Source organism: Syngnathus leptorhynchus, chromosome 2, assembly GCF_054491065.1.
Source record: "Syngnathus leptorhynchus isolate UIUO chromosome 2, UIUO_Slep, whole genome shotgun sequence".
In the NCBI taxonomy this organism is placed as follows: domain Eukaryota; kingdom Metazoa; phylum Chordata; class Actinopteri; order Syngnathiformes; family Syngnathidae; genus Syngnathus; species Syngnathus leptorhynchus.
The window spans coordinates 15638375-15665577 of record NC_141196.1 but is presented as its reverse complement, the minus strand read 5'-3'; the positions used below and the strand labels follow the sequence as shown (position 1 = coordinate 15665577).

The 27203-nt window shown below is 42.4% G+C and overlaps 2 protein-coding genes across 3 annotated transcripts; both read left to right on the top strand.

The window, feature by feature from the left end:
* Nucleotides 1–611: 611 nt before the first annotated feature.
* Nucleotides 612–18171, top strand: jakmip1 (janus kinase and microtubule interacting protein 1). Its single transcript, XM_085906692.1, has 24 exons — nt 612–808; nt 904–998; nt 6259–6570; nt 7566–7898; nt 8122–8283; nt 8736–8948; nt 9179–9292; nt 9497–9643; nt 9854–10018; nt 10209–10268; nt 11063–11191; nt 11319–11447; nt 11778–11861; nt 12743–12805; nt 13544–13642; nt 14373–14474; nt 14553–14606; nt 14693–14758; nt 14887–14955; nt 15245–15322; nt 15931–16140; nt 16972–17037; nt 17202–17247; nt 18101–18171. The coding sequence occupies exons 3-24, from the start codon at nt 6484–6486 to the stop codon at nt 18169–18171; spliced, it is 2547 nt and encodes an 848-aa protein (XP_085762818.1). The 5' UTR covers nt 612–808; nt 904–998; nt 6259–6483.
* LOC147061018 (uncharacterized) lies at nt 17338–26036 on the top strand. Of its 2 annotated transcripts, XM_085905423.1 has the most exons (18): nt 17338–17801; nt 18101–18303; nt 18539–18666; nt 18773–19588; nt 20050–20472; nt 20552–21712; nt 21796–21882; nt 21965–22120; nt 22284–22400; nt 22465–22584; nt 22650–22709; nt 22794–23243; nt 23363–23551; nt 23633–24362; nt 24456–24586; nt 24774–24827; nt 24982–25134; nt 25223–26036. In XM_085905423.1, exons 3-17 carry the CDS (start codon nt 18664–18666, stop codon nt 25108–25110), a joined length of 4626 nt encoding a protein of 1541 aa, XP_085761549.1. In that variant the 5' UTR covers nt 17338–17801; nt 18101–18303; nt 18539–18663; the 3' UTR covers nt 25111–25134; nt 25223–26036. The 2 variants fall into 2 exon arrangements, with proteins under 2 accessions (XP_085761549.1, XP_085761548.1); XM_085905422.1 differs by lacking the exons at nt 17338–17801; nt 18101–18303; nt 18539–18666 and having other exon boundaries at nt 18677–19588.
* The last annotated feature ends 1167 nt before the right edge of the window (nt 26037–27203 follow it).

Below are 27203 nucleotides of genomic sequence, written 5' to 3'. Positions count from 1 at the left end.
GCTGTCTTAGTGGCTGTATCATCGTCATGGTGAAGATGGTCTTAAAACCTTATGTCTGATCTTATGCGATGATGATTATGTCTGATGAGATGATGATGATGTCTGATGGCCACTTAGATGTCTGCCTAGCTGTCTTACAACTGTCATCATAGAAATACAAAGTAGGAGTAGGAACGTGCACAATCTAATGAAAGCCAATACAATAGACTACATCAAATGTTGCTGTAAAGTGAATCTCTATCAATTTTCTGATTTATATAATTGGCACAGGCACAGAATCGGAGGATACATTATTAGTACTAGTGAGTAGTAGTGATCGTAGTATTAGTAGAAGTGGTTGCTAGTAGTAGTTGTACTGCTATTAAAGTGTTTAAATAGTCAGACAAAATAAAGGGAGATCTTGTCAAGTGGTAGGGGAGGGTCAGGTGGTCACGGTGGTTGAAACAAAGAATAATTTCTTTTTAGCTTTAGCTTTTTGACACACACTAAACAAACAAAAAGAAACACGGCACGAACAGGACATAGTTAATCATTTCAAAGCAAATCTAAAAATAATGACATCGTGGTCAAATCTGATGACGTCACCGTCTTCACCGGCGCTGTCATTCTTGAACACGCAGTCAGGTGTCGCGCTTCGATCACGCGAGCGGCGACGCCCGCCCCGCTTCCCCTGCGCATCTTCTTCGCTGAGACACTTTTATTTGTATTTCTCATGTACACGCGTGGATGTGGAAACGCACACCGGAGACTGCTGGCATCGCGTGTACTCTCTTCCGCCCGTTTAGGCAGACAAGTAGCTGCTATGCTGGTGTGTGATCAAAACCGCCCCGGAGTATTGATGATGTAAATGAACTAACCCGCGTGAAGCGGATCATGTGTTAAATCTTGCCGTGTGGATGAAAGGTGGCGAATGAAGTAAGCAACGCCGGAGCTGCAATCTCGATCCCCTTGTGGTTGTGAAGCCCATGTACATCAGTGGACGTCTGTTTCAAATTCAGGTGAGTGTAGCCGCTGTGATGCTTGACAACTTGTGTGTGGACGCCGTATTGGGTTTTAGCTGCTAGCGGGCGCCGCCGGTTTATAGTTGCCAAGGGAGGCTGCAGATGGGGGCTCACATAGCCGCCAAAGAGTGAACTTGACATGGACAGCCTATCAAATGCACACCGTTGCACCCTGGAGCTGCTGTTGTCCCGAGGCGGAAGAATCATGCTTGATGATGGTTCATTTTTAATATCCTGTCTGTCTACCGCTCGTCCATTTCCTGTGCGGTGCAGTGCAGTCATGCCACCCCCCACGCATAGCGAGGACACTATAAGACATTTCGAGGTTCACGCAAAGGATTGCATGCATTTCATCAAAAGGAGACCTTGCAGGCTGCAACTTCAAGGACAGACGACCTGTATGAAGGCTGTTTGGTTGATGCTGCAGTTGCTGCAGACTCATGCATGTGTCTCCGTGGGGTGTGGTTGATGTCAGCGGCAGACTTTAATCCCCTAGTTTCACTGCCTGTCTGTCCTCTGCTATGGGAAGCCATTGAAAGAATGCATTTCATATCCTTGATATTCATTTCAAGGTTCGTTTCCTAGTACACTCTTTGTCCGTGCCGTACTAGTAACATGTACTGATCAAAGTTGTCCTGCTCATAAGGACAAGGAGCATTTGAGTTTGTGAACCTTGAGATGGATATCAACAATACAGGTGGAATAAAATCAATATATTCATGTTGTCCATCTTGGGTCCATGTAGATGTAGTAGTAGGCTCTTATGGTGCAATAGGAGAATGACTCTTTCTTTCAGGTAATGCTTTCTTTCAGGTAATGTTTTTTTTCCCATGATTAGTGCTACTTTTGCCTTACTCGTATAGTATAGTATAGTATAGTATAGTATAGTATAGTATAGTATAGTATAGTATAGTGACCTACTGAACTGCACTAGGAACATTACTAAGAACCTGCTTGAGCCGACTAGTAGAAAATGTCCACAAGTTATTTTTCCTTACTAGTAAAATGTAGTTAGCATGCCAAAGTTGTCATACTACATGCATGCTCTTTGTCATCACTAATAAGACAATTAATTGGACTAGCAGAATAACTAGGGTAGACTAGTAGAATTTCAGTTTCTGCACACTAACAGGAAAATTTGGCATTCTAGCAGCATGGTGTTAAATGTTTGAACAGGCTTTATAGAAAGCTGTTTGAGTGCCGAATTAATGCTTGATGCCCATCTTGAGGTTCAGGTACTAGTATGGTCAAGTTATCCAACAAAAAATGAGTGCAAAACATCACTAGTTACACAGTCACTCTACGAGTAAACCCCAATTGTTCTACTAATGCACTGAACTGTCTCATTTGTGAGGTCAAACGTTAAGACCTTAAGATGTCCAAATTGCTTTGCATACTCTGAAATGCCTGCAGTCCGCCTGTCGTAATGCTCCGGAATGTTAGAACCTAGTAGACAGCTAACATGTGCTCCACATCCATTTCCTGCTCAGGGCAATGCACTTGTCCTAGCTGATTTGACGGCAAAGGCCACAATGAGCTAGGACACAATTTTTAGTATGCAGCAGTGTTAAATCTTTAATATCATAATTATGATTGTGATTAGGGGACCTGTTATAAGATGCAGATTCACTATTGAATATTTTCAGAATCAATTATTCTATCAATTATTCAATCCGTCCATCCGTCCGTCCATCCATCCATCCGTCCGTCCATCCATTCATTATTTAGTCATTTAAAAAACAACTAAACAACAGTCAAGCCGGATTGATGGTGATTGACTTCTTTTAAAAATGAGATTATCATTAAAGTGAGTGTTTTATTGCGTTTAAACTCTCATTGTTAACAGTGGCTAATACTCCAAGTTCCACTGTTTACCTGCATAGACTAAATATTAGTCAGTGCTTGTACTGAGCACTACCAGCTCAGTGGCCTAGTAGTAGAGTGTCCGCCCTGAGACTGGAAGGTTGTGGGTTCAAACCCCCAGCCGGGTCATACCAAAGACTATAAAAATGGAACCCATTGCCTCCCTGCTTGGCACTCAGCATTTAAGGGTTGGAATTGGGGGGTTAGATCACCAAAAATGATTCCCGAGCGCGGCGCCGCTGCTGCTCACTGCTCCCCTCTCCCCCAGGGGATGGATCAAAAATCACATGGGGATGGGTTAAATGCAGAGGACAGAGCCCTTTGAGACTGCTTGTGATTTAGGGCTATATAAACTTGACTTGATTGATTGATTGATAATATTTTTGATCACGTGATCGAAAATATTGATATTTCATTGCAACCACACAGCTGAATATGAGATACTTTGTGTTTACATCTTTAGGTTCACTTGTCATTGAGGTCACCGACATGCATCTTTCTCGTGGTAGAGTACTTTTATACCTCATGCTCCACTAGCGTTGCACTCAGCTGTAGTACAGACTCTCAATGGGATTGAAATCGTGTCTTTGGAGTATCTCTGCATCAGCGTGTTTGTGTGCGTGTGTGTGTTTGTATATGTGTGTGCCTTCGTGTAGCTAGGTGGCTCTCCACTGGAGAGAGGCCAGACCTTTTCTGTTCTCCACTATGCTGATAGGATTACAATGACAACGCGTGTTCATGTGTGTCATGCTTGTAAGGAACGTGCAATATAAACGGGACTTCACCCTTGTCTATTATACACACCTCCTTATTGATTTTATGACTCGGTCAAAGAATGATCATATTTATTATGTTTATCAGTTATCAAGATAATCATTTTAGCATTTTATATGTATTCCTTATAATATACAATATACATATGTGATATACAGTACATTGTTCTTTGATTTGCAGGTATTAAGTTATTTGTCTGCATGTGCCATCCCTGCACTAGCTTAGTAATGAAGTCACTGAGGGCTGAATGTGCATAGTGGGGGTTGAAACAGTGGTGACCTGAGTTGTTCAAATATGAAAGTATATATAAAAAAGAAAAACAAGTGCTTTTAAGATTATTTTGTTGAAAAATCTCTTCTTTTCTGTTCTCTGACCTTTAGTTAGCAACATAGTGGTGCCTGGTGGTATTTGTATTATTACGTCGTCAGTATTCCGCAGAAGAAGTTGAATGATTTCAGGCGGTATACAGATGGGTGCATTTTATCCATTCTTAATCCTGAGCTTGCCCTTTTCTGTGAGCAACTGATTACATTTCAAGGCTTTCTGGCTCTTCGTTCACTGGATAAGGTAATTGAAGCTCTGTGATGCTGCACTTTTTGTTTATTTCCATCAACGTTAGATGTTTTTGTGGTGTGCCCCTATAAAATGTTCCAGTTTGCCTCATAACATTCCTGGATGTCCTTAAACCTCAACATTGTCAGCGTAAGCCTCTGGCTGTCATGTAGGGAGCATGTGGCTCTAGAAGGCTTTGATAAAGACCCTTGTTTTTGGGGTTTTATGGTTTCCAACTAGAGAAAAATGTGAAAATGATACATACGCTAGGATGGAAATCTGTGGTCCCTTCCCCAATGCCAGTGTTACCATCTGGAAGTCATTTCAACTAGCGTACCCCCTCTTTGCAGTTATTAGCAGTTTCCCCTGCACATGCTTGTAAGTCACATCTAATGAATCACTGTAAGTACTTTTAATGAGGATTAGTGCACAGAGCCGCTTCTGGTGCTGGAGTGAATGTGTGTCGCTCACCGATAATTCGCTGTAAAGATTCAAAGAATGTGCGCTTGTGTCATTGCTCGCTGTGTGACTGAATGAAGGAACGCTCCACATCTCTGTGAACAAGCGTGAGATCCCCGGTTGTCTCTGCTTGCCTCTATTTGCCATGACAGCGTGTGGGGGTCGCCGGAGATGCTTGAAGGTTTGTTTCTCTGCAGGCTTTTTCCACGTCTGTCTATTATTGATTTAAGGCGTAACCTTTGTCTGTCTTGCTTCCATCTCGTATTGCTTGCCAAGGTTTGACCGTCCATACAGCGTGTGTAGACTTTCTCGCCCTCTAGCATCGGCGCATTTTTGCCTCTCAGTCAACCTCAGCTCAGTGATTTGACGAGATAACAGCGCTTGGATGATTGGTTCTTAGATGTGCGCCCCGTGTTCTGTTTGTTTAAGAGTTTTGCATCCAATCCGAAACTGTTTCGGCGAGTCACCCCCTGCTGTGAGAGCAAAGGACTTTGAAGGAGCAAGGGTTTCCGCGCCAACTGTTGCAGCCATCTGTTTGTGTTGTGATCATGTTTGGCAATGCCAACATAGCTTAAAGATGGCGCCGCATGTGGTTGTAAATGCTCACTTAGCTTAGATTTGTTTGCAAGGAAGGTATTACAAAAGTCCACATTCAGTTTGGCAAGTCGACTGTTCTCATTTACATCCTGCAATCAACTTGGGATTGCCTCTGACCTTTCAACACCTTAGACTGTCCTACTTGCTGATTTGCTTCATCAATTATTTATATGACTTTTACCTCAGACGAACTTTTTTCTCAACATTTGAGTCAAAGCTAACATTTTACATTCGAACAATCTCACGCAGTACTCAGTACTGTAAAAGTTTGGCCTGTTTTGTGGAACACTAAAGTGTTATGTTGCATGAATAGGCCAACAGGTGGGAAACACGAGGTACACTCTTTCTTCTGCCATTGAGTGGAAGTAGCCTGACACTATAGGTCACTGGCATAGATACAGTAGATGAACAAAAATCCATTCTTTTCAGTTGGAAAATTTCAGGACACTGCTAATGTGATTGGGAATCACTGATTCAGACAAACCAGGCCACGAGAGTCATGTTGCAGAATAAACCAACAAATCACATAGTCATGAACTAAGCATACAGAAATCAAAAGAACAATGCTTGCATGGTTAAAGGTGCAGCAAGTTCAACCTTCACAGTACAGCTCAGCTCACTTCTTAATCATCGGTTGGCCTTGTGGGTAGCTTACTAGTACTTCAAGGATCTAAATCTCAGTGTTTTGGGACTTTGTCAGCTGCACTGGTTGGCAGATGTGTTTGTGGGGAGGAAACAAATAGGGAATATTACGTCCACCCATGATTGAGGATAAAGAACCAAGTAAATTAGGTCACCTAAATAGAAATGGTACAAATAAACAGCTCCTCTGCAAAAGCCTTTTTTAAATGCACACCAGGTACTATTTGAGTATCAGTACATCCTTTTAGTGAATTTAAATGCTTTTGGATTTACGTTTTACCAACTTCTTATTTTAGTGCATACGAGTAGGTTAACTTACTGATAATATTATAATGCTTGTCTTTTTTGTGTTTTGTTTGCTCTTCAATAGACTCTCCTTCTCTGCATCCCACTGCAATGATGTAGAGTCGCTGTAAAGATTATCATCATCATCATCATTGTTGTCGGCAGCAGCAGCAGCAGCAGTACCTGATTCTCTTCCTCTAGCACAGCACGCCTGCCTCTCCATGTCTTCCCCGATTGGTTGGAAGTGCAATGTCGTCCGCCACACCCCTCGTGGCCCCGCCCCTTAAGAACATTTGAGAAATTATAGGGGATGGCTGACCCGGTTCAAGCCACCAACGAGGAGCTTAGGAGCAAAATGATGGACATCCAGATTGAGCTGCAGCAGGAGCGTGGCAAGGTACGGAAGCACAGGGATAAATATTGAAAGGTTTTGGAATAAATATCATTGACTGGCGCCTAGTCTAGCATTTGGTCTGCCTTTTGCCCAAAGTCAGATGGATAGATGTTTAAATGATCTTTTATTAGACATTGCATGAACAATACTGTGTGAATTCGTCTCTTGGCCGCACAGAAGAAACCTAAATTATAAGGAAGTTCACCCTCGGAAATGAATACAAAGATGATGCTGACAGAGCATCATAACATCATTTCTTTTCCTCATTACTGCTCATAAAATCAGAAGCTTAAGTCATTATTGACTGTTTGAGTTATTGTAATTGTGCAATAATGGTGTTCTTTTGCACCCCATTTTATAGCCACACTGTCACAAATCTTGCCTTTGCTCAGAATCTAAACTAGTACATTGGCTGTATCTCCACAAATTTAGTGAATAATAGCCTTGTAGTTTTTTCATAATCTTGCTAACAAAAGACAAAAAAAAATAACTTTACTTAACATAACTGCAAGTTCACCTTTGAATGTTTTTTTTAAGCCAAAATCAATGTTTTAGAGTTGCCAAGTCAGATCCAATTAAGATGTTGTGGTTTGACTAGGCACAGTTTATACTCGAAAAAACACCTATATGATGCAATTTAAAATAATTCTGGAAAGATCCAGCGAAAATTCCTCCACAGCAAAGCGAAAGACATGACACTAGTAGTCATTGTAAAAGCCAAGTTATTGCTGCCAAGGGCGGCACAACCACTGTTTCGGTTCCGGGGGCAATTACTCTTTTATGTAGGGTCAGAAAAGTTAATAACAGAATAATCTTTGAGAAACTACATTTTATATGAACTTAGGTTGTCTTTGTGAGATATTCAAATTGGTGTTATGATCGGAAAGATTTAAGTGTGATAAATATGGAAATGCAAATCACTTTTGCTGGGTCTGTATTGTCTAGTAATGAAGTGGTGCATCTAGAATAACAGCTGACAGACTGCATTCGTTTTTCAGGTGTGTAAGCTGCGTGAGCGGCTCCAGGAGCAGCGTCAGGCTCGGGAGCTGGATCAGCACAAGCATGCTGTGGCGCTCACTGACCTGCGCGCCAAACTCCATGAGGAGAAGCTCCGCGAGACCGCAGCCGCACGCGAAGCTCTGGCACGGCAGCATGAAGCGGAGCTGGCTAGAACTATTAAGATTCGCGACAATGAAGTACAGAGGCTTCAGGGACTTGTGCACGCCCTGAGAGACGGAGCCGCCGACAAGCTCAAAAATGCTCTTCTCGGCGAGGCCCGAGAAGAGGCCAGGAGAGCCTTTGATGGAGAGAGGCTAAAGCTACAACAAGAGGTACGTTTCAGCACGTATACATGGCTACAAGTGCTCAGCTTTGTTGATGAGGAATGTGGCTTTCTATGCGTGCAATAAAAACAGGATGCTGCATGGAAAAGCCTGTTGCCAAGCTATTGTTTCACAGGTCGCCTTCCCAGAGAAACTATGCATGTATCATGAGAAAACATCAGTCAAATTGACCTGCTCTTTACAAATTTGTGACCCTTGACCTCCCTTTTAGATTCAAGAATTAAAGGCAGCCAAGAAGCAGGCCGACGAGGCCCTGGCCACTGCATTGCAAGCTGATAAAGCCAAAGCAACTGATCTGAGGACAGCTTACCAGCAGCACCAGGATGAAGTGCACCGGATCAAACGTGACTGTGAGAAAGACATCCGACGACTGGTAAGACCACAGTCGGCTGGAAACAAAGAATAAAACTGCAATCGCTAGACAAATGCAACATGTTAGTTAAATGTTTGTTGGAACATCACCAGTTGATGCTCTCTTCACCAACCAGCATCTGTTTTCTTGCTTCTGATTCAGTTCTCAGTTCAGGGCTTATCTCACTGATGAAGGTTAGAGGCTAAGTTTTGCTGTGTGCCTTGCTGTGTGCCTTGCTGTGATTTTACTTCACTGTGTGGACGGTGTGGTTATATTCAGTCACAAAAGCTGCTGTGTCTCATTATCATAATCATATAGTCTTTGGTATAGACGTGTGGTAAAAGAATGATTGAGGTTGTTGAGCCTTAATGTTCTTTTTTTTAACAAATTAAAAATTCAGATTTTATTGAAGTTTATCATTCTGACTGATGAATATAAATCATTACCCTTTTCCTTCTCATCTTCTCCCATAGATGGATGAGCTCAAGGCCAAGGACCGTGTGGCGTGTGCCTTGGAGAGAGAGCTGGGGATGCAGGCCGGCTATGCCCAGAAGCTCCAGCTCCAAAAGGAAGCTCTGGATGAGCAACTGGTTCACGTACGGGAGGCCGAAAGACATAACCATGGCAGCCCCAAGAGAGAGATGGTGCCTGGCCTTGGGGACAACTCAGAGCTCCTCAACAACCAGGTAGCAACTCAATTCCCATGTCCTTGAGGCAGTATTTGAAAGGGATGCATCTGTGCGACATTTATAATACCACAACTATACATAGACTAAGTCTTGGTGACAGCTCTCATCTTCTATTTGGTCACGTCCTCCTTCCTGTGAACCTTCACCTGCCTGCCTGCATGCATGCATGTTTTCCCCTTGTTCAGTTATTGTACTCCTCCTCCTCCCCTCTCCCCCCTGCCTCCCAGGAGACGGAAGAGCGTGACACTAGGAGGTTCCAGCTGAAGATAGCAGAGCTCCACTCCATCATCAGGAAGCTGGAGGACAGAAATGCACTGCTGGCTGATGAGAGGAACGAACTTGTGAGGACTACTCATTCACATAGAGCCATTCTTAGTACTCATACAGACACAGTGAGAGCAAAAAAAAAAAAAAAAAAAGACAAAGGGCAGACAATTAGGAATGAAGTACCAGTTTCAACATTTTATTTTGTGCTTTGCATTTTGGAACACACGTTGTTGAGAGAACCACTATGAGTGTGTGTTTCGTTTCTGTTCACTCGCCAGTTGAAAAGAGTTCGAGAGGCAGAGAGCCAGATGAAGCCCATGTTTGAAAAGAACAAACGTCTGTCCAAGAAGAATGATGATGTCCTGCAAACACTGCAGCGAATGGAGGAGAAACTGAAAAACCTGAGTCGAGAGAACGCTGAGATGGTTAGAATCAAATTTGCCTTTTTTCCCCTCATTAGAAAAGATGAATTGGATGTTTATGCAAATGAATGAATTTTTTTTTTTTTTTTTTTTTTACCTTAACAGTTTTTTTTGTAGTACATTTAGGGCACATAGACGGCCTCTAGTGGGCGTTTTAGGAAAAACATGAACTATTTGGTGAGCTTTCATTTTGCTGCCATTTGCCTCTCTTAGAAAGAAAAAGCTTCCCGTCCTCCGTTGCCGCACCAAACCCATCAAAACCAACTAAAGCGGCCCAGTTCCCTGACAGACTTAAGCCACGCCCACGAGGAGCAGGAAGTAGAGTTTCTCAAGCTACAGATTGCAGAACAACGCAGTATCATTGACGAACTCACACAGGTCAACTTTTTTTTTTCTTTTTTACATCAATGAATAATCTGTTATCAAACCAAACCAAATATGTTTTTCCTGATTTAAAGTAAAAAATCAAAATAGATTTTTAGATTTATTTGGCGAGCTTTGACTGTACAAGTGCAAACGACATGGCTTGAAAATGAACTAATATGTTCAACTACATGTTTGCCTTTAGGAACTTGAGCGTTTGGTGATGGGCAAAAAGACGAGGCGAAAACCTCTCAAACTAACCAAAGTAAGTACAGGATGTCAATCAAGTCACCTCATCTGTGCCTACATGATCACCTGAGTACTGCTGTGTTCATCTTTTTGCTTAATTGGGCTCAAGAGACATGATGACAATGCAAGCGTGTCATGTTTAAACAGTCAGAGGAAAATTATATAGACTGAAAGTCTTTTTGGTCATATTTGTTGTTGTCTTTAGTGTTAATACAGACTGGATGAATAAATGAGTATTAACGGGTGTGCATGGTTGAGGAGATTCTGAAATAAAGATGCTTGACTGGATAAAGTAATTGTTGTGATCGCACTCAACGTTAATGCTAATGCATCGGGGACGTTGCTAGGAGGAGGAGTTAGTTGACGCATAGGCTGTCCCAAACCCCCACCTGGAAATAATTGCTGCCTTGGCAATGTTTATATGGTATTGGGTGCTGTGACTTGGCTCTATGACTTTCTTGGAATAGACATGTTTTGACGCAATCTTTAGTAACGTTTTGTGCAGTCTGTTTGGGAGTTTTTGATCCAATGGCAACATGACGGAGTACTTTCTTCTCATCCTCTACTTCTCCGCCTTTATTTGTCTTTGCGCACTGGTCTGCCTTTATTTCTCCGGTTGCCAGGAGATGACTTATAAACACGATGGTAAGGACTCACTCTATGAGCTTGACAGAAGAAACAAAAAAATGCACAGACATAGTGACACAGCCTGGTTTTGATGATTTTTTTGAAAGGTCAGCAAAAAATAGAAGGGTATTTGTGGTAATATTTTAATGTATTTTATCTTTTTCTTCCATTTTCCTCCCATAGAGGCATGTTGTGGAGACATATTTTGGATTTGATGAGGAATCCGTTGAGTCTGAGACTTCCTCTCTGACCTCCTTTAACACTGACCTCACTGACCGTACGCCTGCCACTCCAGAGGAGGAATTAGAGGAGGTAATGAATTTGCTAAATTTCTTGGTATTCCAAGAAATGTGGCTACTCCAGAGAGCTTTTGGTAACGGTGAACTGAGGGGAGATTATCTTTGTCAATTACGCTGAAGTAAATGCTCTTATTTCACAGAGCGTCTCTCGTGAGGAGTCGGAGCTTCGCTTTCGTCAGCTCACCAGAGAATACCAGGCTCTCCAGCGGGCCTATGCCCTCCTTCAAGAGCAGACTGGAGGTTCTCTCGATGCTGAGAGGGAAGCCAGGGTGTGTAATGTCATTTATCTGTTCAGTATATTTAATGTGTTTGGAAGCTTCTACTAAAATGTATTACAAATATTGTAAGTTAAGTAAATGTTTAGACACACATATCAACAAAGTTATATACAACTAATATATGCTTAACAAATGTACTGCATTAGATTAAAAAAATGTCTAGGCCACTGTAACATTTAATTCAGTGTTTTTTTCCCTCCACATACCACAAGAGAGAGCTCTTTGAGGGTCACTCATGTACTCAACACCCCAAAATAATCAGAAGATGTATTTTGAGCTCATACCTTTGTATCCTCTTCTAATTGGATCTTCAACTCTTAGACGCGTGAGCAGCTGCAGGCAGAGCTCAACGGATGCCAGGCCAAGATCGTGGACCTAGAGAAGGTCCTGGTGGAGCGGGGGCAGGTAAAAAAGACAAGAAAGGGCGAGCGCAGCTCTTGGGTTCTTCTCTCACTGGCCCTCCTGCATGTTTGTCTGGCCGCCGTTCTCCTGGGCTGGCGCTATGCCGACCAGGTTTGCCGCATGTTCCTCTGATGTCACTTTTGTGCATGCGTTGTATCACGACTTGGCACCTGCATGCTGTCCGCTAGCCTTCCAGTTGTGTGTTCTCTTTTCTGTCAGTGTTGCACCCTGGAAAATTATTGGTTTTAATTTTGAGTTGAATTATATTTTTGTCTTAATCGAAAGACTAGACGTTTCTTTTAATCATTTTAGTATTTGCAAAAAGTAAGACTGCTTTTATATGTTTTTTTCAAAACCAAAAGCATGTATAGTAAAGTTTTGGTTGTAATGTTTCTGATTTTAGTGTGCACCTTTCATGTTGAATGAAATTCTCAAAGAACATTATCACAGGATTTTTTTTTCTTGGGGGGGGGTCATTCTGCACTTTTAGTAAAAGTCATCTCTTCTGTGTAATCTGTTTTGTGTTGCTGCATGCGTGGATGAGCCAACTCTGTGTTGTGGTTTGATGCTCTGCTGTATTTCTCCTCCGATTGCCTTCTGTCACTGTAAATATCTTTACAAGTGTGGCTTTATCGGCATGCTTTCCCTAATTACCTGAGTAGAAGTCTTCCTTTCTTTGGATCAATAAACGTTTGCTACTGCCTCTCTGTTCTTTTGTCTTTCTGTCAATGTTGCCTTTGCATGGGTCATTAGGAATCGGAAGCACCAGCCACTATCTGGGAGCTTTTTCTGATTCCTCGACATAATCTTTCTTGGCCCAATTTCTCTGCTTACTCTGCCTGTGAGTGCCATTTATTTCTCATGTTGTCTGGTTGCTGTGGCAGGATTCAAAGTGGGTGGAAGAGAAGCAGCACTTGCTCAGGACGAACCAGGAACTTCACGAAAAGGTAGTTCAAATGCTGCTGTGGTATTTACACTTATCATCCACAGTATTTTGCTCATCACAATGTAGTAATTGATGAAATGCCTCTGCTCTAGTTCAAGAGCTACATTATATCAGTCATTCAGCATTTACAAAGCCTTGTCTCTTTGCAAAGTATTTCAACAGCATCTTGATTATAATGTAGAATTGGACTGTGTAGTACAATGCGACAATGTGTTGCTCAATTCCATCTGTCCATCAATCAATTTTTTGGTACATTGGTTGGTGTCTGTGCATATTGGACATCATACTCTGGTGATGAAACCTCACTGTGTGCCGGGGTCTTTGTTTCTTGTTGCACTGAAGCATTGGGATTGAACATCTTACATCATTCAGCAGAGACTTGGAACCCTTAACAGGACAGTAGTGAGACCAACATTGGTGTATTTGCGGATATCGGACAGATATTGGTGACGTCATTATTCCCAAGCATTGGGCCGATAATTTCCGGTTCCATAGTCATCTGGATTTCTTAGTATTAGGCTTATGCAATACTCTTCTAGACTACTACAAACTAATACCTTTCTGTCAGTGTGGTAGAAGTTTATGAAAATAAGGTATCGTGCTGTACTACTGTCGCATTTTTGTTGTTGTACCTGTGCTTCAACTAGACAGTTAAGAATGAATGAAATCTCGACTTGTACATTGAAAACGTGACAAGAACACTTAGCAGCCTATACTAATGACCTACTCTTGTGTGCAGATGTGTGCACTACAGCAGGCGGAGTCGCGGCTGCAGGCCGAGGTTCAGGATGCTCGAGACCAAAATGAGCTGTTGGAATTCCGGGTGTTGGAACTGGAAGTAAGAGAGTGCACCATCGTCAAATTGTCACCAGGAGGCGACAACAACAATCTCAGCTCCAGATATTTACATGCTTACATACAGTGACTCACCAGATTGATGTACCACAGGAAATACTCACTTTGAAAGCCATGTTTTGTCCAAGTATGCACCCGTGTCTCCTTGTTTTGCATGGCGGTTTTGTGCATCCGGAATGTTTGATAAATGATTGTTATAGACTGACTATAATTTTACTTGAATAAATTTTTTTAAGTGTCACCATCCAAACACCATCTTTGTTCACTTTTTCCTCTCGTTTGTGCATGTGTGTCCTAAATTTTCTTTACATATGTTCCTTGAAGCAGAGGTCAATGGATTATATCAATAATCTCAGATGGTTGGTATATTTCATTGGGAGTAATATTGCTTGTACCAACATTCATTTGTTGAATGTGCAACTATTTATGTTTCAGGTATTTTTCACTGAATGCAGAGAGCCAGATGTCATTGTCAGTTTTGAGTTTCAGCATGCGTTTATATACTCCTTGTTGGTTTGATTTTTGTTGTTGTCCCGCCTCCCTCATTTTGGCCGCTCTAGATCATGTTTCAGTATCGTAAGTAAACCCGTCATACAGTCGATATACTATAGTCACAAAAGGTTCATGAATGCTTTTTTCCACAAACAAAACTATGATGATGTCAATAATGCAATTTTATTATCCTAGTGTTGACCTTGAATGTACATCTGTAGGAAAGAGAGCGAAGGTCTCCGGCCCTCAATCTTCACATGTCTGCATTCCCTGAGAACAGTAGCAGTTCCCTCCAGGTCTACTGCCGCCAGGAGGGAGTCAAGGTCAGCCACACCCACTTAAACATCTATTAAGACCCACTAACGCACTCTAAATGTAACGTCTGGATTTAATCTGCTCAGGATGTAGTCATTCCCGAACTAATGAAGAAACTGGATATCCTTGGAGATAACGGGGTGTGTGTGAGCATACTGTTGATTGAAGTGTGATCCCGGGCTTGACCTTTTTATGAATGAGTCATCCTTATTATTTGCCTTCACAGAATCTCCGAAATGAGGAGCAGGTTGCGGTGATCCAAGCTGGCACAGTTATATCTCTGTGTGAAAAGGTGAGAACAAGGAAAGCTGACAATTTAGTGTACTGGGTGTACAGTTATTCTATACTGTCTTCATATAATTAAAACGCATTTATCAGCACCCAAGAAACTATTTTCCCTCACACTCCCTTGCTTTACAGTGGTTAAAACAGGTTGACAACACAGAGGCAGCTCTCACGCAGAAAATGATTGACTTGGAAAACGACAAGGTGAAAAATGGTCCCATTGATTTTATCGGATAGTCTGTAGAATGGTTCTTTTCATTTGAATTATTAAAAGTATATTTGGAAGACTTAAGAATGTTGCAATACTTAATGTATGAGGGCAAATATAATGCCAAATGATCTTTAGGACAGATGGTTGAATAATTTATACTTAATTTATACTTGTATTTTTCACATATACGAAATCAATTGACATTTGTAGTGTTCTTTTATGCAACATGTTGAGTAAATGGATCAAGCAAACAAACAGTCATTCAGTGGCATTCTATCACAGGAGCTGTTTAGCAAGCAGAAGGGTTTCCTTGAGGAGGAGTTGGACTACAGAAAGCAGGCCTTGGACCAGGCCTACATGGTACGGAACCAGATCAGATATTTACCTGCAGGATATCTTGCATTTAGATAAAACATGGCAGATAGTTGACATTGACATTTTCCCTGGTTTAACGCAGTAATAATTCATTCAGGAATCCAGGGGTGCACCATTTTCATTTCAGCATGAGACATTTGAATGCAACGCGTTCCATGAAGATTAAATTTATCGCAATGTGTTGGGATACTGCATCTTTTACCACTGAATTCAAAATGATTGCAATAGCACAGAATTAGCTCAAGTTTCTTTTCTCAGGTAAACAATTGTTTACCCTTTAACATTTTTGACTTAAGCCATTCAAATATGAGTGTGACTGTGAGGTTGTACACATTGAAAATCAATAACACTGTTCAACAGCAAACATTAATTAGACATAGAATGTATTTTGTTGTTATTCATTATAGTTACTGTACATGAGGGTCAAATATAACAAGTTATGGAAAACGTTGCCATATCTGTCATGATCACATTGGTTTGTGTTTGTGTGCCTCATGTTGATTTCTTCCACATACCTTTGTGGGTTTTTTCATCTGCATGTGCATGCCGATATGTTTGCCTGGGCGTGTGTTTGCGTGTGGCTGGCTGTGCAGAGGATCGAGGAGTTGGAGGCTACGCTGTATAGCGCTCTGCAGCAGGAGCAGCCGTCATGCCAGGCGGTGGCCGAGTCGCTGACAGACAGGCAGAGGGAGGAGCTGAGGCTCGCTGTGGACAAGCTGCGACGTCACATTCTCCGGCAGAGCCGGCAATATGACAGTCAGATCTTACAGGAGCGTATGGAGCTCCTACAGCAGGCCCAACAGGTAAGGCTGAAAACAAACTCCAGTGAGGTTACGGCCCTCCCTCAATCCGAACCATGTGAACTTTCAGACCACCAAATGTCTGGTGCTATGAAAAGATGCAGTATCCCTGTGCGTACGCAACCTGTAAATGTGTCCACAGTGAAACGGTGTCACAGAATGACTGCGCCTGTGGGTGTGAGTGTGTTTGTTCCATTGTGATGATCCCCCCCCCCCCCCTCTCCCCTTACAGTGTCGTCCGCCTCCTTCAGCATCTGTCCACTCGACAACTCACACAGTACTTTTACTCTGTTGCTCATCAAACACCACCGCACCTTAGATTTCATTTGAATCACTAACAGCAATCACCCTCCAACCACAAAACACATCAATAATTACCTTCTCATAATTAATCTGATGCATTTTGACTAACATTTAATAAGTCAGCAAGTAAAACCTTAGTAAAAGGAGAGTAGACTGAATGGAAGAGGTATTCACAATAAGAAAAGCAACTTTTACTTTGTAAGCCAGTCCTTGAAATCTTTTTAACAAATAAAACATGCTAAATGTTAATCTTCATGTCTAGTGAGTCATGTAAGGTCAAAGATGACTTTCATGCCTGTCCGATTCCTGTATATTGATATTATACATACAGAACCTTTACATTATTTCACAGGCCAGTGTGGGTTGTATTATTTTATTTTATTTTTTTACATAAGACTACATACAATTTTTCCTAATAAATAATTTTTCATAATTCCATATTTTGAACTCACTCTGGAAAAACATCAATGGTTGTTGTGGTCAGTGCTAAAATGTTGACTGTCTTACTATACATGTATTTTTGCCATGCAGAGAATTAGAGAACTGGAGGACAGGATCGACTTGCAAAAGAGGCAAATAAAGGAAATAGAAGAAAAGGTATTTCTTATGTCATAGTGAGGCAAACTGTATCTCGTCCAAAAGTACCATCTATTCAACATTTGTTCCTGACGACTGCTTTTCTTCTCTCTTTTTCCTGACACGTTCATGTGCACTCCTTTTATTCTTTTAGTTTTTGTTCCTCTTTTTGTTCTTCTCTTTAGCCTTTATTCTTTGGCCTTAATGAACATGATAGTGGAACCACATCAGGTATACATATTGAGTGTCGTATTATTTTTCACCCATGGCCTGTTATTTAAATCATCTTTTTGTTTTCATTTTCAGGTGTTAAGCTGTTGCAGAGGCAAGAAAGGACAAAACGTTTTTTTTATGCATTTGTAGGACACCTCATGTTTACCCAATGGCCTTTTTGATAAATGCACTTTTTACAGAAGAAATTACCTGCAAAGACATGAAAAACTATTTCTACACAAGATGTATTTATGAATGACTACAAAATGACTGCTATGCTGATATATGAACCTGGAACAAAAACATTAACGCCGCTGTCTGACACACACAACTGGGATTTATGGAGAAACACTATGGATCACAATTCCTTCCAAAGGGGTAAAGAACAACGGGAGAAGAAGATTAAAGTGCAGTGACGGAGGGGGCAGCAAGTTAAGGATTCTGGCAAAGTCTCACTTCTGCGGTGTTTCTAAGGAAACAGCAGGGCAACACACGTTTACAAATCCGCTCCAATGAATTTACTGGCTCGAATCCGCATGGAGAAGAGGAAACAGTTCAGCGAGGCAAACAAGGTTATTACATTTTCTTCACATTGAGTATGATTCTGGTGATATTTGGTGATTGTGCTATTTTTGTTTGCCTTTAGCTCCAGTTAAGGATGATTGGTGAAAAACATGTTAAGCCCAAAAGAGGAGAGTTGAAGTAACTTGAGAGATAGCGGTCCTGTCTTACTTGCTAGCAATCTGATAACAATATCAATAATAGATGAGTGTAATCAATATCCAAAGATGCACAACTGTCTACATTTAGTAAAGGGAATTTATTTTATGGTGTCTACATGGCATACATACTATTATCCCTTCTTTTACAGGGGAAAAAGATACTAAGGGAACACAAGCAAACCAAAAGACGGTCACGGGAACCTGCGAGATCTTGGGATAGAAGCGAAGAGAGTCCTGTTACCATGGATACAGCTGGACACAACTAGGACATGGACGTTATTAAGCGTGTGGCAAAGTCTCTGAGGAAGCTCCCAAGTTCAACCATCCAGTCAGAAGGCAACCTGAGTAACAGGTGAGAGGGGATCCGGTGACGTGGCACATGAGCGCACACACACGAGCACACACATACACCGTCCCTTCGTATTTGAATGTTGGCACGCTGCCATTTACATCTCCCGAGGAACTAATGTGTCGGTTTAATTCACAGTCTCGCCACCAATTTGCTCCTTTTTGCTAAGTACTAAAGGGAAAGGCTGGGGAGTTGGATGACAGCCCCACTGACCTTTTCTGTGCTTTGTGATGGTTAGATCAGAGAGTACAGGGAGGAGCCTTCAGCTAGAATCGCCTGGCTGTGACTCTCACCCACCCCAGCATGTAATACTCTCAGAGGCTTGGTCAGAAACACTTCACGCTGAGCTAAGAGCTTAGGACCATGGTGAGTCTGAGCTCTGCATGTGTGTCATTATCTTCTATTCTTAATGGTAGTTTTAGAATGTGTCAGACAAGATACAACAATCTCTAACATACGATATTCCGTCCAGACTTGTTGTGACGAAGTGGAACGTGTATGGCGAGAGCGACTGCAGCGCTGTCAGAGGCAGCTGAAGGCCAAAGAGGATGAGAAGGGTCGACAGTCCCACTACTTTGATAACTTTAAAGACCAACTCCACCACAAGCTTAGCCTGGCAAGGGACAGAGAGGAAAGCCTGCAGAGGCGCATTTACACTTTAGAGAAGCAGCTACTGGACATGACTGTGAGTGCGGCCACTGATGTCACAGCATTGAGCGCGGTCCGAATTGCGCCCAAGACTGAAAGTCACTGGCAGGAGCCAGGTGCTAGAGAAGAGTGTGAAGGAGAAGAAGAGAAAAATGAATGCAGAAGGAGGCAATGGAATTCAAACAATGGAGGAGAACGAGATGGAAGGCAGGAAGAGGACGAGGGAACAACTGACAATAAAAGGAGTACAGACAACAAACAGAATTCAAATGAGGTCAGGTTGCAAAGTTTCATCGTGACCCTACAGGAGGATCTCAAGGTGCTGCTGGAGAGAGAGGAAAGTGGCATGACAGAACATAGGAGGCTGATAGAGCAGCTCCAGGAGGCAGAGGAGAACAGCCTTTTCCTGTGCTGCAAGGTGGAGGAGATGAAGGTCGAGCTACAACAGGTGAATTTGTCTGAAAGTGCCCTGACTAAGGAGGTGGAAGACCTCAGAGTGGAAAACCACAAACTCAAACATGACCTGAAGGATTCCGCTCAACAAACTCCCAGCCAGTCATCTGCAATCTCTGCTGATGTTTGCTCTGCTGCCTCTGACGCCAATACAATTGTTCATTGTGCCGAAGGAAGCTCTGAAAAGGTTTTTTTTTTTCTTCATTATATGGGGGTTGAATGTTGTTATGGACAGTAAATACTTAACTGCCATGCAGAGGCGCAATTACACTTTAGAGAAGCAGCTACTGGACATGACTGTGGCCACTGATGTCACAGCATTGAGCGCGGTCCAAATTGCGCCCAAGACCTAATGTCCTTTGAAAGTCGCGGTACACCCGTGACTGTTCACCAGCCAATCAGGGCACACACTGTATAGGCAACCAAGCATTCACATTCATGCTGTACAACATAGCCGAACAAACGTTTATGTTGACAGCTAAGGACAATTTTGAGTCTTCGTAAAAATGCATCTTTTTGTTACGTACAAGCACATTGAGATATATTCCGGATCTGAGTGTGAAGAGTTGTTAGTCTACTTTTTATTTTATTTAGATAAAAAAACGCAAACATTGCTCCACTAATTCTGTGCTCTTTTTGGCTTTCAAGGTATTGGACTTGCATGATGCAGTTTCAGTTACCCACCACCAGGCTGCAGCAACGACCTCCAAGAGTGCCACCAAAGCTCCTGCGATTGCTGCCAAACATGGGCCTCTGTATACAGCTGAAAACCACGCTCCAAGTATTTTTCCTCACCCGAGCCTCCAAACCCTCAAATTGGCTTCAGAGACCATTGGAGACTGGGGCTCTCCTGGAGGCTTCAATGTGGAGGACACCCACAGCGAAGAATCTGATGCCTTGCGGGAGGCATACAGGAGCTTAGGTTTAGGCGAGGACCTTGAGGGTCTCAGAGAGCAATGTGAACACCTGGAGGATGCCCTTCAGCAATCAAAGCAGCAGCTGCAGGTAATGGCTCAGGAGAACGCACAACTGAAACTACAACTCAGACACCAAAGAGAGGAGAAGCAAAAGGTATTATAGTCTAATATACTCCATGGATTGATCAAATGAACTGACATAAGTAACTCAGTACTGATTTTTTTGTGTTCAGTTTGGGGCAACTTTAACCGGTGCTGAAGCTTGCCAATCTTCTGGTCAAGATGATGTCACCAACCACAACGGCCTTCTCCACGCCCTCAATCAGGAGAACCGAGCCTTGGCTCTCCGCATTGAGGAGCTGCTGGCTCACATTGAGCTCAATCAGGACGAAATGGGGAGAGAGCAATCTCAGCTGAGGGCAAGTATTTTGCGTCTGCAGGAAGACAAAGCCAAGCTGGAGCAGGAAAAGCAAGAACACGGCTGTCTTATCACTGAACTCACCAGAAAGACAGAGGATGATCTCAATACAATTATGGAGCTGCAGCAAAAGTTAGAAGAGCGTGTGGATTGTTGTCAACAAAAACACCCAGAAGAGAGTGAGACAACAGAGCAAGACGGACCACAAAGTAATCTCCTGGTGAAGTCACTTATTGATCAAGTGAAGCAGCTTAACAAGTCCATCCAGAGCCTAAAAGCTGAGCAACGGCAGCTACGTGGCTGTGTGGTAACTCTTAGAAAGGAACACGGGGAAGTCTCTCTGTCAGTCCAAACACAGACTAAGGAGAAACGGCACTTAACTCGGACAACATGGGCGCTCAAAGGGGAGAAGAACGGGATCGCTCGATCTCTGGATGGTCATAAGCAGGAGCGAGACCAAATAATCAGGGTGCTCAGTGGGCTGAAGGATGTGCAAGTTCGTCTTAAAAAGTCTGTGAGAGATTTGGAGGAAAAGAAAGCAAAGCTTGCCGAGTGTTGTCTGGACCTTGAAAGAGAAAAAGAAAAACTGTTCGAGTCGCTGTCAGGTGGAAAAGAGGAGGTCAAACAAATTGCACAGACAGTGCAAGATTTGGAGCGAGAGAAGGACCAATTAAGTCAGACAGCAGACAAACTAAGAGATTCTCTTCAAGAGTCAACAGATATGAATCAACCTTGCCAACATTTACCACGGGACTATGACAGTCTGCTAAAGTCAATTAGCAGTTTGAAGAATGAAAAAGTAAAAACTGAACATTCAGTCCGATGTTTGAAACAAGAGGAAGCGCAGATAATGAAATTACTTCAGTCTCAAAGAGAACAAAGGAGTGACCAACAAACTGATCCTCACAGTCAGACGCAATACAACAAGATGGAGACTGAAATAGAAAACAACCAAAATGCTGGCACCACTATACAGGTATGACACGGGAAGGCTGCCTTGCATCTAACTATGATAACAGTCATTTATTCTCCCCCAAATGTTGTTTAATGGATTAACAGGAATCAAGTGAGCTGGTGAGAGTTATTGAAGTTGTCAGAGAAGAACTAAAAAAGTCACAACAAGAACTGGACAAAAGACATGCAGAGGTCAGTGCAAAACATTTTTTTGTCCTTACACGCATCGATATGACTATTAACTTGTGTTTTTGTGTACATTACATATGGGCAGAACACAGCGCTACAAATGCAGTTGAGTCAGTCGGAAGCCAGGAAGCAAATTGCAGAGAAGCAAGCATCCCTAGCAGGTGATGAGGTTAAGAGGCTGACTGATCTCATCAACCAAACAGATACAATCTCTAAGAAAAATGGATACCTTACCACGCAGGTAATTTCTGATCCTCAATAAAATCAATTTCCTTCACAGCATGTGGTGAACCTGATGCCCTGTCAGGCTCACTTGGAGTGCAGTATTGTTTTTGGTTATTGAAAAGCATCTCCTCCATTTCCAAAGTTCAGTCAGATGAAACTTTTGGTTGCGTCTGTTACAGGTCAACGAGTTGCAAAGCAAAATCTCTGTCCTCGTCAAGGAAAAGACTGCCACTATGTCACTGAAGTCACAAATTGAAGACCAATACAAGATGGTCACAGCTCAGCTTAAAGCCAAGGTTTGCTTTGAAGATTCGTATTTGTGTACATTTATCAAAGCTGATGTGCGGCCGACCCCCATAGACGGTGGCGCTAGAGGAGCTGAACTCTGAGTACATCACTCTGAAAAAAGAGCGGCACAACAACGATGACCTCACCGCTCTCATTTCTCTCCGCACACGTTACAATGACGTCAAAGCCAAGGTGGGCAACCTACTGTCCGATCCCTCGTGTGACATACACGTTACAGTTTTTGTTTGCGTTTGTAGTATGACGCGTTGCAGAAAACGAGGAGCCAGTCCGATGTGGATCTAGTAGTTCCCTTAAAGGTGAGGAAAGTCGTACGTGGCTTTCACAGAATATGCGTCTGCCGTTACGCGATAGTGACTGACCGATGTATCATCCATTGACAGGGCAAGCTTTCCTGCCTGGTGCTAAAATGTCAAGAGAGAAACACCTTATTGGCACAGATGATGAGAGCCTTGCATAGGTACAACGTTGTGGATTCCACGCTGACACAGCGGGCTGATGAGCTACTCAGAGACACGGTTCTGCTCGAGTACACTGCTGCGTTCACACCTGGAAGCTTTGCAAAGGACCAGGAATGCGGGCTCATGCCGGGATTTCTTCCCAAATTCCACAACTACATAAATGGACACACTCGGACCGAATGCAGAGAACAGAAAGAAACGAAACACCCTTCTTTGAAGGAGTCGATGACAAACGTTCCCAATCGCAGTCGCGATATCCTGTGTACGCCAATTGTGCAAAGGAAGCAAAATGCCAACTCACTTGTGCCAAGTACGCAAGCGGACCACCAGGTGCCACCATCAGCTGAACCTCAGAATGCCGAACAAACCTTTGTAAGAAAGCCATGTTTGGTATAAACCAATGACATTTATTGTTACTCCACTCTGAGAAATAATATTACTGACCGTTTTCCTTTAAATAAATTATGTTTTCTTTGTCTTTTACTACACAGTTTTCCTCCTCTGCCACTGGACACAAAAAAGGATCACTGGATATTAGACCCAAGTCATGCCCTGGTCCATCTAACACGTGCGACTCAGCACCTTCACACTTTTTCGGTGTGAGGAGGAGGCTGAGCAGTCCTGAGAAGATCATCAACCTCCAAGAGCAGCTTCAACAGACTCTGCTGAGTAGCTGTAAGGTAAGCGCTCAAGCTAGTTTTCATCAGATTGAAATGACAAATATTGTCACTGTATATCTAATATGTCTGTTTCATTCAAAGGCTGTGGTGGGCGGAGGAAGAGTAGACCATTCCAGAAGAATGTCATTCTCGGCTCCTGCATCCCCAAACCCGTCTTCTCAGAAAAGGTCGCAAGGGCTCTGTGTCCCTGCTCCATCTCGTGGTCAACTCCCTCTCTGCTCTCCCTCAAGCATAGCCAAGCACCCTCCACCAGTGACAACCTCAGCAGTCACAAAAACTCTGCCAACAAAACTTTTCAATGCAGTCACCGCGAGATGCGCTAATGTGTCATTAGCACCTCATTTGTTGGCGAACCAATATTTTAAAGGAGCTATATCTTCCCCAAACTCTGTTACCAACTCATTGGTTAGCACTGCTGCCTCAAGCAAAACCAACTCGACCTCAAGCAGTGACTCCAATGTACCAACGTCCTTAAAAACGAAAAGCCAATTTTCTCCTGACGTGGTTGATGCTGAACATTCAGCTTCCTCTCCTTTGATGGCCTCTAAAACTCCTGACTCCGGTGTCTTCATGTGTTCTGACACAAATCTCCAAATCACTGCCTCGGACACAACTGCCCCGAGTAAAGCGACTGTCCACAAAGCTGATGTTTTCAGCGGGGTAATAAAACCTAATGGTGCTGATCCTCCTGCGTGCAACGGCCTCGAATTCACTGTATTCAATTCGCGTTTGTCTCAACACTCTCCCGAGGGATCGTCAAATAAGTTCCACGTTGATCCAGAGCAGATGAGACCTTCAAGACCCAAGCCAGGTAATATGACAATGCACACAAAAGTAAAATAGAGTGTGCAGAGGGCTACATTTGTTGGGCGTTGACTGTGCGACGTGTGATCATCCTTGCTAGGCGCCCCAGCAGAGGTGTGCTCTGTGAAGGTCATCAAACAAGTGGGTCACAGCAGCCTCCTGATTGGCTGGGAAAGGCCTCCTCTGGATGAGCTGGGCTGCAGTCATGGCACATTTGTGTATGGTTACAGGGTAGGCACAATATATTTAATTCTGACAGAATTACATTTACCTAATGCGGTTTAAACTGAAGTGTGTGTGGGCCCCCATTTATGTTTTAATCAAGGGCAGAACGTTTTGAGTTGTCATCACCTTTTGAAGTATCGCCGTGCAGGTGCATTTGTCTCTTAGAAGTCAACTCAAATTCTTGTACTTTCAGGTGTTTGTGGATGGAGAATTCTACAAGTCTGTGATGAGCTCAGCATGCACCAAGGTACGTTTATTAAAGGAATATAGCTACTGTCTCAGTGTGCTAACGTAGTCATGATTTTGAATTATAAGTCTTTCAAGCGTGACATCATCACTCTGTGTGTCAAAAAAACATCTGAGTAACATATAAGCAAATATTTGAACTGTATGTTTTACAGTCTGTCCTGGAAAACGTGGAACTGACTTACCCACTTGAGATCGGCATCCAAACACTGGGCTCCAATGGCCTGAGATCAAACAGCGTACACACTGTGTATATGCCATCAGCTTTTGCAGGTCATCGCTGAATTGCACTGAATTTCCTTTCTGAGGTTTGAACATATTTATTAAGACTCACCTGTATTAGTTATTGTGGTGTAGAACTACAGAACAACTGTTTTATGGTTTCTCTACCTGCAGCCCTCTAACAGCATCCTCGCATCACAAGGATGATTGTCATCACGAGTGGACCAACTAAGGTCAACTCACCACCAAGAAACATGCTCTTGACCATCCGTTGAGCATTTTGGGGACTTGTGCTAAACACTGGACCTTTAGGATTCCTGACATGGTTTGCGTAATCGCAGGTGACAGATGTCATAATATCGTCTTTTTGCACGGCAGTGCCACTTACCGGATTTGACATCTTTTACAGCCAATTAGTTAAATCCTCAGAAAAGGGATTCGTCCTTGTAAATTATAAACGTGATCAGCTACCGAGAGATGTTGGTGTCTCCCGCGCATGTTTACACTGTGGTCAACACAGACGGGCATCGTGTGTCTTAGTAATTCACAGAAGAGCTCTGCTGCTGCTGCCACCTCTGGATGCTGTGACGCTCATGACGCATTTTTTTGTTTTCACCTCTAAGAAAGCAACACAATGCATCATGTGCCGCCGACAAGCTTCGACCAGAGGCTCTTACTTTCATTTTCACCCAACAAGCCAAATATGAGCTAGGAGGACATTGAACAACAAAGACTGTGTTCTGGTGGATATGAAACAGAATCTTTTTGGAGTTTTTCTGCATTTTGCACACAATCCCGTAGAAAAGATTAATTACATTTGCCCAATACCTTCTTTGTTTCCTAAAATTGACTTAACATGTTTTTAATATTTCTATACGGGTGTAGAGTAACAACGGTGCAGCAAATGTATTTTTCTATAAGTAAATGATAATATTGATTAGCCATTGACACCTCACAGCTGTACAGAGAATAAATGTTTGTCACTCAAGTGTGTGCAGCTTTATGCAAAACCAACATTTATTGGACTGGAAACTCTACTCATCACATAACGAAGCAGTTTGGCAGATAGTGGACAATTTAAATAAAAAAAAAAAACAGTTGAGATTTACTATACACAAACAATATTGCCATACTGACAGTCATCTAGTCTTTATCCAATGGACAGAACACCTAATCTTATTGCAGTTTAGTGAGATGCATCTTCACATATATTCGACCAATTAACTTATTTTATATATAAATTTGTACCCACACTTTCCACACTGCCTCCCTCCCTTACTACATGCTATTATGATGATAAACAAAGAGTGGGCCAGTCGTCAATTGTTCCCCAGGTTGTAGTTTGGAAACATGGATTGAAATTTTAGATATTAACCACTTTGTGCAGTTACCATAGCAAAACACTGGATGGCAGTCCTGCAAAATCATGTGTGGGTGCAAATTTAGAATGGAAGAAAAAAAAAAAAAAGATTTGTTGCCTCAGGTTGAGTCTAAAATTGATCTAACATCATGAAAATCGACAGAACCACCACTTCTGGGGAAAAAAAGGAACAAAAAAAAAAAAAACCCAACAAGGGCAAAACCTGCTTATGAATCACCCGCTGTGCTCTACACTTTTGGCGTGGTCAATGCTGATGCTCAGCAGGAATTGCTCGACTGGGTTTACTGAGTCAAGTTGAGGCGAAAGGTGCTGAGCTCATCTAAACTTCTTCTACCTGTGTGACCTTTCTCTTTCTCTGATGCTCTTCATCTTTCCAATAATCTCTTGATTTTCATGACTTGGAAGCTTCATTTTAAACACTTGAAAAAAAAAATCCATCATTCAAATTTGGCAGTGTGAACGACAATCTAGTTTGAGATGTGTCAACATTTCAAGAGATTTTTATTTTCCTTTTAAAGGAATTGACGGAAGCTCCCTCTGCTGGCTGCATATAGACTTAATGGTGCTATTAACAATGTAGAAACATTTCATTTTTGGAGTTGTTTTACGACATACATATTTTGCAAGCAAACAGGAATTTGAATGTGTAAAAATATAAAAAAATAAATAGATATTTTATCATCACAAGAACTGATTTTTAGTGATACAGTAAAAGGTAACATTTCAAAAATAATCTTACCGACTGCGTCCGTGAACAAAATGAAAGAGTAGTAA

Bases quoted from the DNA above. Each gene is read 5' to 3' on its own strand.
- jakmip1 (XM_085906692.1), top strand. From the start codon at position 6,484: ATGGCTGACCCGGTTCAAGCCACCAACGAGGAGCTTAGGAGCAAAATG. The intron at 10,019-10,208 runs GTCAACTTTTTT...GTTTGCCTTTAG, and splicing joins TCATTGACGAACTCACACAG to GAACTTGAGCGTTTGGTGAT. The intron at 11,862-12,742 runs GTAAAAAAGACA...TTGCTGTGGCAG, and splicing joins TCCTGGTGGAGCGGGGGCAG to GATTCAAAGTGGGTGGAAGA.
- LOC147061018 (XM_085905422.1), top strand. From the start codon at position 18,710: ATGGTAGTTTTAGAATGTGTCAGACAAGATACAACAATCTCTAACATA. The intron at 21,713-21,795 runs GTATGACACGGG...ATGGATTAACAG, and splicing joins ATGCTGGCACCACTATACAG to GAATCAAGTGAGCTGGTGAG. The intron at 22,121-22,283 runs GTAATTTCTGAT...CGTCTGTTACAG, and splicing joins ATGGATACCTTACCACGCAG to GTCAACGAGTTGCAAAGCAA.